Source organism: Vanessa cardui, chromosome 21, assembly GCF_905220365.1.
Source record: "Vanessa cardui chromosome 21, ilVanCard2.1, whole genome shotgun sequence".
Taxonomy (NCBI): domain Eukaryota; kingdom Metazoa; phylum Arthropoda; class Insecta; order Lepidoptera; family Nymphalidae; genus Vanessa; species Vanessa cardui.
In genome coordinates, this window is record NC_061143.1 from 11,924,590 (window position 1) to 11,935,093 (window position 10,504).

A 10,504-nucleotide genomic window follows, 5' to 3' on the forward strand; every position below is an offset into this window, starting at 1 on the left:
TCATTTCGTCGACAATTTTTTTTTAAGGTAAAAACGCCAGAACTGTTCCTAAAAACTATCAGGAACTATAGAACTCTTCTGCATGCTAACAGAACTCACATTTAATTGTGATCTGCTGGACAATGATCTGCTAAGTTCACACACATGCCTGACGCTTACTCGCTCTACGAGTGCCATAGTTGACGAAACGTTTTCTTGAGACCCTCTAGATGGGTGAACTTAACACAAACAACCTTTGGCCGAATCTGTGCATTCTACCGCATTACTGAATGAAAATTTTCTTCGTGGTTAAGATGAAGGTTTTTTCAACTTGTAACGGGAATCGATGACGCAGTCTTCGTGATAAATTTTTCATATTACCATTACGTCCCTATTTGGTCTCACCTCATATAATATCAAATCAATCAATGTCTACCCGTGACCACGAACGCTGTAAAGTGCTCGAAACGTCGGGATGTCCAAAATAGTTAATATACGCGATTAAAATCCGTTATAATTAGTTTTATTTAAATATCAAATCACTTTCCAGGCTCCTGCCCATCGGCCCCAAGCCTAACAAGGAGCAGTACCCGGTGTTCAACGCGCTCGTCGACAGAGTGAGAGAAGCTCTCAATGTTCCTGGTGAGTTTGTATACGTGTAGTTTTGCATAATATTATTGTCTTTATTCTTAAGCTAAAGAGGATAATAAAAGACACTAACTAGTTCACGATTTATCAACAAGACGGTACAATTATAGAGACTGTGACGCACTTGATAGACACTCCGTTTTTCATATGCAATGCTTCGACTTTTATACATGATATATGCCAAAGAATATGATATACACAGATGTGAAATATTTTAGTCATAGAATATGTAACTTCACTAACTGTTCACTTTAATACCTATGTGCATATATCGCACATATCTCCAACGTTTGACTGAAACGTGTGGTGCGCGACGAATGCTACTTGAACAGGGGAGAAGTGTTTTCAGATGACTCGACGGAGCGCACGGACTCCAGTGAGCACGAGCCGCGCCCCGCTGACGCGCGCGAACCTCCGCGGTGAGTGCCGGATACACTTTACAGGACTTTACAGGACTTTTATGCATCGACTTAATTTATTCCCTGAAAGTCTATAGACTTGAAATCTATACTAATATTATAAATGTGAAAGTAACTTTGTCTGTCTTAAATTTTCGCGATTATGACACATTTAAATAAAACTAATTATAACGGATGAATCGCGTATATTAATTATTTTTAAAACATCCCGACGTTTCGAGCACTTTGCAGTGTTCGCGGTCACGGGTAGACTACCCGTGACCACGAACACTGCATGTTTTAAAAATAATTAATATACGCGATTAATCCGTTATAATTAGTTTTATTTAAATAACTCTGTCTGTCTGTCCTTCTTTCACGACCACCAATGAATCAAATTTGATGAAATTTGGTGTGAAGCAAACTTGAATTCCATAGGCTAATTTTTTGCCTAAATTATGATAAGCGACCTACAACTATGGCGACAGCTAGTGTCGCTTTGATGTACTTCGCGGTCCGTGGAGCAGTGGTCTGAAGGCCCCCGTGTGCCGACAGGTCCCCACGGCGCCTGTCCCGCCAGGCGGCGCAGCTGGGCTCGCCGCCCGCCCCGCGCCCGCTGTCCACCGTGTCCGCGGGTACGTGCCCGCAGACAGCCTCCTCGTACCTTCGACTCCTCATCGAATCCACTTTAAATACTTTGAATTTTTATGAATCCGTCTGGTTCCGTACCATTATTCAGCACATATTTTACCACCAGGTGGCAATACTCAGTATTGTTACCTGGCGTGTTTCGATTTGAATGGTAAGCGAGTCAACAATTACACGGGCAAGGGACACATCTCAGCCTCCCAGAGTGCCGGTGCCTATGCATGCATGGCATGGTTAATATGTTTTACGGTATCTGTTGACTTCCAAGCAGGATACATTAATTTAAATAATTGTATTTAATTAAAATGACGTTGTTATTTTTAAATGTTAAAAAAGAGTAACTATTGAGTTTCTTGCCGGTTCTTCTCGGTAGAATCTACTTTCCGAATCGGTGGTAGCTTCACATAATTGTAAAATGACTATTCAAAAGTGCTTATAAAAGCCTACTTGAATAAAGTTTATTTTGATTTTGATTTTGGTATCGAATGTCTAGGCACAATTTCCCATTTGGGATACGAGACCCCCATTGACCGTCTAGCTAGCTATCATATATATATAATTGTAATTCTATAGTTACATAGGAAGTGTTGTGTGTGTGGCAGACGGCGGCGGCGGGTGGTGGGCGGGCACGCGGCGCGCCGCACGCCGCGCTGCGCACGCGCACGCCGACGCGCGCCGCCCCGACCACACGCTGCGCTACCGCTGTGCGCCTATATACACCCACACCCGTTTGCCAAACAGCCCTCGTGTGCTCACCTAAGACTCCAACTCTATAACGCAAAGAGCACCCGGGCCTTTTGATATACTGCCCTCGTGTGCTAACCGACTCCAACTCTATAACCCAAAGAGCACCCGGGCCCGTTCCCCTTTTGATTATATGTTTGAGAGATTCACTCTGATCCATGACTTTAACTTACTCAAATTTATATTCAATCATTTACCTAAAATCTTTTTCGATATTTTGCCGAGTTTGAGCACCTGGGCGACTTCAGAGGGACCCCGGTTTGAGTAGATGTCGGTGCAGGTGGCGAGTGCGGGGGGGCCATGGAGCAGTACAGCGACGAGGAGCTGGGCCTGTGTGTGATCGTGCTGGCCACCTTCGTGCGACGCGAGCCCGCTGCCGCCGCTGCGCTGCTGCCGGCGCTCCTGCACAGTGTCACACGGTACTGTACATAGTGCATTAGAGCTGAGATGGCCCAGTGGTTAGAACGCGTGCATCTTAACCGATGATTACGGGTTCAAACCCAGGCAAGCACCACTATATATATGTGCTTAATTGTGTTTATAATTCATCTCGTGCTCGGTGGTGAAGGAAAACATCGTGAGGAAACCTGCATGTGTCAAATTTCATCGAAATTCTGTCACATGTGCATTCCACCAACCCGCATTGGAACAGCGTGGTGGAATATGTTCCAATCACTCTCCTTAATGGAAGAGGAGGCCTTATGTCAGCAGTGGGAAATTTACAGGCTGTTACTTTACTTTACATTACTTTACTTTACTTTACAACTTCATTCGTCTGTCTGTTACGCATTTATAGCCGGACCCCTAAACCAAATTTGATAAATTGAAATAAGACTTTTTTATACTCTATAATTTTTTATGGTATAGGTTTTCGGACGAGCATATGGGCCACCTGATGGTAAATGGTCATATCACCCATAGACATGACGCTGTGAGAAATATAACCTATTCCTTACATCGTCAATGTGCCACCAACCTTGAGATCTAAGATTTTATGTCCCTTGTGCGTGTAGTTACACTGGCTCACTCACCCTTCAAACCGGAACACAACAATACTGAGTACTGTTATTTGGCGGTAGAATAACTGGTGAGTGGGTGGTACCCAACTGGTAAAGTATAAGGTATAGTCCTTTGGAATGTTGTGAATACGTTATCGTGTGCAGGGTGGTACAGCTGGGCAGCTACTCGTGGCAGGCGGAGAGCAGCACTCGCCTGCCGGGCAGCGCCGTGTTCGTGGCGCACCAGTTCCTGCGCTGCGTGCTGCACCAGCTCGCACCCAACAACGTCTTCCTGCAACTCTTCCTGCAGCGGACACCCGGTTAGCTCAATCTCGATTTATATCGCACGCACACAGGATAGGATTATAATTTTCCTTCATCACATCACATCACATTGTGGCGTGTACGAAAATGACAATAGTTTCGGTCCAGTGTTCATATTTATCAAATGTAAGTCGATTGTGTACTTTGTTTTTAATTTAATGAGACTGTATTTCAGAGAAGCAAAGGCAAATGTTCTTCAAGAGCGTGGCGCAGGCGTTCGTGGACTTCAACGAGCTGTACCCGTGCGGCCCGCTGCAGCTTCTCATCGAGCATCTCAATTCGAAAAAGACCCTGCCCATCGATGTGAGTCTCGCCACCGAGGGCGCACCACTCATTCCGATCGTATGGTAACCGTGCGTGTCGGCTGCAGCAAATGGGCGTGATCGCGGGCAACATGGCCATGTACCTGGAGTGCCTGGCGCCCGAGGCGCTGGGGCCGCTGAGCGCCTGCAGCGCGCTGCTGGCCGCGCTCGAGGCGCTGCTGCGGGCCGTGGCGCTGCAGCTGCCGCAGCTGGACGACGCGCTGCCGCTGCTGCGCGTGTGCGCCGCCGCGCTGCGCGTGCCCGCCGCCACCCACCACAAGGTGACTCCTCCCCGCAAACCACCACCTGTATAGCACGACACAAATTAGATGTAGCATCGGAAAACGCAATGAAATGAAAATAAAACCGATTACTGACGATTTACACGACCAATAGAAATAGCTCCATAGCAGCCATTCGACGCTATTCGTCGCTATAGATTCACGCGTCAGAGAAAGCAACTGCATGTAAATCGACGCGTCAAATTGACGAATATATTAGGTCATGCGATATTACAAGTTATTACGTTTGTGCAAAGATCATATTCGCGTGAGAAATAAATATTGATAATTTGGGATGGCGTACTCAATTCGAATGTGATCGGTTTTACGATGCCGATGCGACATCTAACTTGTGTCGTACTATAACTCTCGTACTTCCCGCAGAGCCTGCTGGAGCCGATGTCGAAGATCGTGAGCTACGCGATCCAGAACTTCACGGTGCGGCTGTCGGTGGTGAGCGAGGTGAGCGCCGGCTGCATCCGGGCCTTCGCGCGCGACCGCGACAAGCTGCTGCTGTGCCGCGTGTTGGTCTACGAGCTGCTGCACGCGCTGCGCACCAAGACCACCGTGCCCGACGACAACCTCTTCATCCTACTCCAGTTCGTGCTGCAGGGTGAGTGTGCGCCCGCTTCCTGCGAAAATCGCGTGCGTGATGACGTCGAGCCGTGTGTGTGCTGTCAGGGCACGGTGCGACGCTGCTGCTGCCGCCGCAGCTGCAGGCGGGCGAGCTGCTGGCGGGCGGCGCCGACGCGCGCGAGCTGGCCGGCGGGCCCGTCGACTGCATGCGCCCGCACCTGCCAGACATGCTGGAGCTGCTGCACGACCCACACCTGCTTAACAAAATCAAGGTCCCTGCTAATGTCTTGTCTCTATGACTGAAAGTTTAATGCCCAATATGCGACAATCTGAATTTAACATTTGACTGTCAGGGGTCGGTCTCGAAGTCGATAGTGAATCGCAACCTAATCTGCCTGAACGAGGACACGCTGGGCGCCATCGTCAAGGGCGGCATCGCGCAGTACGTGGCCATGGAGCTGGCCCTGGAGCAGAGTCGCGGCAAGCAGGACCGCGGCCCGGCGCGGCACGTGCTGCCGTGGCTGGCCACGTCCCTGCCGGGGTAACGCCACATATCACTCTAATTCATGAGTGTGGCCATAATAGATGGCAGTTGGTAATGCTGCGTTCGTGGCTTAATGTATGGCAGTTGGTAATGCTGCGTTCGTGGCTTAATGTATGGCAGTTGGTAATGCTGCGTTCGTGGCTTAATGTATGGCAGTTGGTAATTCTGCGTTCGTGGCTTAATGTATGGCAGTTGGTAATGCTGCGTTCGTGGCTTAATGTATGGCAGTTGGTAATGCTGCGTTCGTGGCTTAATGTATGGCAGTTGGTAATGCTGCGTTCGTGGCTTAATGTATGGCAGTTGGTAATGCTGCGTTCGTGGCTTAATGTATGGCAGTTGGTAATGCTGCGTTCGTGGCTTAATGTATGGCAGTTGGTAATGCTGCGTTCGTGGCTTAATGTATGGCAGTTGGTAATGCTGCGTTCGTGGCTTAATGTATGGCAGTTGGTAATGCTGCGTTCGTGGCTAGGTCGCGCGACGTGAACGAGTGCGTGGGGCGCGTGCGGCAGGTGTCGTGGGTGGTGCTGGGCGCGCTCAGCAACGCGCGCCACCACCCGCTGCAGCTGCCCGTGCCGCTCGACGCCACCTGCCACCTCACCGACCTCATACAGGTACTCCTCGCTCCACGCTACCTGCACGCATATTATTTATACAATATGAAATATGCAAAGGAAGTGTGACAGAACTCGTTACAGGAAAGTTGAATTTATGGGATGGTGGGATTAATCTCAAATTAAGAGGAGTATGAGTGTATGCTATGAGAGGAAGTTTGAAAAGATGAGAAATGGATGGCATGTGAATAAAAAAGTAATTGCCAAATGGATAGAGAGTGTAATCAATTAAGAGAGCTTGAGGAGTAGCAGGCCTGATGACGATGTTCCGCCTTAGAGCATCATGTCGTCGTACGTGGAGTCGGGCGCGGAGAGCTCGCAGCGCATGAGCGCGCTGTGCGCCGCCTTCGTGCTGTGCCAGCTGTGGACGCTGTACGCGCAGCGCGCCAACGCGCACGACCTGCTGCTGCACTTCTGGTGCAAGCTGGTGCCCACGCTGGCGCAGCTCACGCACGCGTCCCGACTGGTACGTCTTAAAACTGGCATCAGTCTACCCTGTAATTGGATCTCGAGTCGGGCCTATGACTTTGATGAAAGAATACTTGTTTTCATTAAATCCGGGTATAACGAATATTTATCATTCCAGCTGGCGGAAACGGTGAACCTGCACTTCCTCAGCCTCCTGGAGTCGCTGCTGGAGTGCAACTCGACGGTGCTCAACAAGCTGCTGCCGCTGTGGGCGCCCATCCTGCACTCGCCGCTGTTCACGGTGAGTGGGGCGGGGCGTGCGTGCGCGTGCGTGCGCGTGTGTACAGCGTGCGCTCCTGCACTCGCCGCTGTTCACGGTGAGTGGGGCGGGGCGTGCGTGCGCGTGCGTGCGCGTGTGTACAGCGTGCGCTCCTGCACTCGCCGCTGTTCACGGTGAGTGGGGCGGGGCGTGCGTGCGCGTGCGTGCGCGTGTGTACAGCGTGCGCTCCTGCACTCGCCGCTGTTCACGGTGAGTGGGGCGGGGCGTGCGTGCGCGTGCGTGCGCGTGTGTACAGCGTGCGCTCCTGCACTCGCCGCTGTTCACGGTGAGTGGGGCGGGGCGTGCGTGCGCGTGCGTGCGCGTGTGTACAGCGTGCGCTCCTGCACTCGCCGCTGTTCACGGTGAGTGGGGCGGGGCGTGCGTGCGCGTGCGTGCGCGTGTGTACAGCGTGCGCTCCTGCACTCGCCGCTGTTCACGGTGAGTGGGGCGGGGCGTGCGTGCGCGTGCGTGCGCGTGTGTACAGCGTGCGCTCCTGCACTCGCCGCTGTTCACGGTGAGTGGGGCGGGGCGTGCGTGCGCGTGCGTGCGCGTGTGTACAGCGTGCGCTCCTGCACTCGCCGCTGTTCACGGTGAGTGGGGCGGGGCGTGCGTGCGCGTGCGTGCGCGTGTGTACAGCGTGCGCTCCTGCACTCGCCGCTGTTCACGGTGAGTGGGGCGGGGCGTGCGTGCGCGTGCGTGCGTGTGTGTGCGCGTGTGTACAGTGTGCGCGTGCGCGTGCGCAGATGCCGCGGCACGTGCAGAGCCGGCTGCAGAGCTGCGGCGAGCTGCGGCCGGCGCGCGCGAGCGGCGCGCTGGAGCACCGGCGCCTGTACCGCCTGCTGGCGCGCCTGGCGCAGCTGGAGCTGCAGCCGCACTCCTTCTACTTCATCTGAGCGCCGCCGGGACCACTCCACTAGATAGCGATGTTATATTAAATGACTGTTCATCATTATAGTGTTTCTCTTTACCCTCGCAACTATTCAAAGGTAGACTACTCTGGACTCCGATACACAAGCTGAGTAAGCTAGCTTGTATAAATACATGCATCGACGGATATAAGAATATTTTATTTGTATAAATTATTTAAATATAATAAAAACAGCAATAATATAAAACAGTATTCGTACACAATTTCTAGTTGACAAATTTTCTTTGGGAAAGTCAGTGTGCTGAATTAAACACATGAGATGATCTATTGGTTGGAACGAGTGCATCTTAGCCGATAATTGCTGGTTGATTGAAAAAAAAAGCTAGGCTACTCATGGTTGCACATTTTAGATTTTATTGAAATTCTGTCGCGTTTGAATGCATTAACCAGCATTGAATCAAAATCTTGAAATACTCTCATAAAAGACAAAGAGAAAATCTTTAACCCACCAGTGGCCATACAGGCTGAGACTTTACTGTTTTTAATTATATGAATAGTCGGAAATAGGCCACCTGGTGGTAAGAAACATTAACAATTATTTACTTCACATATGTTCCACTTTTATTAATGCAATGTTCCACTAACTTTGTGAGTTAAGTTACGTCCCTTGTGCTTGTAATTAAGACGAACGCCCTTCAAACCGGAATATAAAGTACTTACTATTGCTATTTGATGAGTAAAGCCGATGAGGGGATGGCAAACTACTCTACCTAGATGTGTCAGTACAAAACACTACCACCAAGTACAAATAGAATTTGCAGGTTACTTTATGTCTTATGCACTGGCAACATTTCACATACCAGTTTTGACAACTTATCTGCAAGTAATTGCTCCTCTGCATAAAAATGGTAAAATGATAAAATCTGTTGTAAACCAAACATCGTTTGATTTCATAATACTGGCTACCCTTCTCTACTTTCTACAGTTGATAAAAAAGAGTAACTACTGAGTTTCTTGCCGGTTCTTCTCGGTAGAATCTACTTTCCGAACCGGTGGTAGCTTCACTTAATTGTTATATGACGATTCAAAAGTGCTTGTAAAAGCCTACTTGAATAAAGTTTATTTTTATTTGATTTGATAAAAGAATGTTATATAATTTATATTTTTGAGTTAAAATGAAATCACAAAAAACATCGAAATCGGCCAGCCGTTCAGGACTTATAACACACGGAAGCATTATTCATATCAAGGTTTGAGAACATTATGATATTCGACGCTGTGAAAATGTGCCGATTTCCATAATTAGCGACATCATTAAGCCGCGTCGCGTGCGCGCCGTGTGAAGCGGCCTTAGCGTAAGTATTACATTACATAAGTCGAAACTCATCATAATTCTTTAAGGCCTCTGAATAGCTAGTCCAGAAATCCCAACTCATATTCTATATATTTTTTTTATGGTATAGGTTGGCGGACGAGCATATGGGCCATTTCATGGTAAGTGGTCACCATTACCCATAGACAATGACCCTGTAAGAAATATTAACTATTCCTTAAATCGTCAATGTGCCACCAACCTTGGGAACTAAGATATTATGTCCCTTGTGCTTGTAATTACACTCACCCTTCAAACCGGAATACAACAATACTGAGTACTGTTGTTTGGCAGTAGAATAACTGATGAGTGGGTGGTACCCAGACGGGCTTGTACAAAGCCCTACCACCAAGTAAATAGTTCTGTTTTTTCGGTTCTGGAATGTATTCTTTTTCTTCTATAATATAGGCGGACGGGCGATATGCCATCTGCTGATAAGTGATCACCACCGCCCAGACATCACAGCTAAAAGAAGTACTAACCATTCCTTATATAACCAATGCTCCACCAAGCTTGAGAATGTTACATGTAAATGGAAACTAACGAACCAATTTTAAAGTATTCTGTCTGTCTATGAATAAAACATTTTTATTTTAAGTAAATTGTCATGTCCCTTGTGTTACATCGGCTATCTCACTTTTAAGCCGATTACAAAAATACATGCTGTTTGATATAAGATATATGATCAGTAAGTGCTACGCAGAAAGCCTTGTACAAAGCCCTATCTCAAGAAAACATGTAATAAAGGGCTGCCATAGAATTCGAAGTTAGAGTCACACTTTCCTCCCTAATTAAAGCAGTTTATCCTGCGCCTAAACTGAGACGCACGAGTCCAGTCTGGTGATCAAAGGATCAATTTAAAGTTGTTAAATTCAAGAAATGTAAATATTCAGTGAAAAATATAAGCGTGGTGGCTACAATGTAAAACAAAGTTACCTTTTATCAACCTGTGGGTAGGTATTAAGAGCCCTTTTATTTGTATAAACAATTTAAATACTTATTCGTAAAAATCTGTTAATCTCAGTAGTATGACTTGTCAAAATTAAGAGGTTTTCCTATTTTTTTCCAATTGTCACGCTATTATTATACAACGAGTCGAGATGGCCCACTGGTTAGAACGCGTGCATCTTAATCGATGATTGCGGGTTCAAACCCAGGCAAGCACTACTGTTTCATGTGCTTAATTTGTCTTTACAATTCATCTCGTGCTCGGTGGTGAAGGAAAACATCGTGAGGAAACCTGCATGTGACAAATTTCATAGAAATTCTGCCACATGTGTATTCCACCAACCCGCATTGGAACAGCGTGGTGGAATATGTTCAAAACCTTCTCCTCAAAGGGAGAGGAGGCCTTTAGCCCAGCTGTGGGAATTTACAGGCTGTTGTTGTTGTTGTTTATTATACAACACTGTATAATTGTTATTCACCACTCCAATTACACCCAAAAAGATAAATTGCCATGAACCAGAATTACATATATAAAA

General features: G+C 47.9%; 1 protein-coding gene across 1 annotated transcript in view; it reads left to right on the forward strand.

Moving 5' to 3' along the window:
* The window catches only part of LOC124538963 (protein unc-79 homolog), a 47,658-nt gene extending 39,935 nt beyond the window's left edge, over window positions 1–7,723 (forward strand). Inside the window, exons 42-56 of the mRNA XM_047116250.1 lie at window positions 530–621; window positions 968–1,046; window positions 1,581–1,660; window positions 2,276–2,377; window positions 2,698–2,836; window positions 3,581–3,735; window positions 3,915–4,042; window positions 4,110–4,322; window positions 4,707–4,935; window positions 5,004–5,170; window positions 5,252–5,439; window positions 5,912–6,053; window positions 6,331–6,519; window positions 6,640–6,762; window positions 7,524–7,723. Of these exons, the coding sequence (XP_046972206.1) occupies window positions 530–621; window positions 968–1,046; window positions 1,581–1,660; window positions 2,276–2,377; window positions 2,698–2,836; window positions 3,581–3,735; window positions 3,915–4,042; window positions 4,110–4,322; window positions 4,707–4,935; window positions 5,004–5,170; window positions 5,252–5,439; window positions 5,912–6,053; window positions 6,331–6,519; window positions 6,640–6,762; window positions 7,524–7,673 (2,176 nt within the window). The 3' untranslated portion in view covers window positions 7,674–7,723. The remainder of the gene's footprint in view (window positions 1–529; window positions 622–967; window positions 1,047–1,580; window positions 1,661–2,275; window positions 2,378–2,697; window positions 2,837–3,580; window positions 3,736–3,914; window positions 4,043–4,109; window positions 4,323–4,706; window positions 4,936–5,003; window positions 5,171–5,251; window positions 5,440–5,911; window positions 6,054–6,330; window positions 6,520–6,639; window positions 6,763–7,523) is intronic.
* The last annotated feature ends 2,781 nt before the right edge of the window (window positions 7,724–10,504 follow it).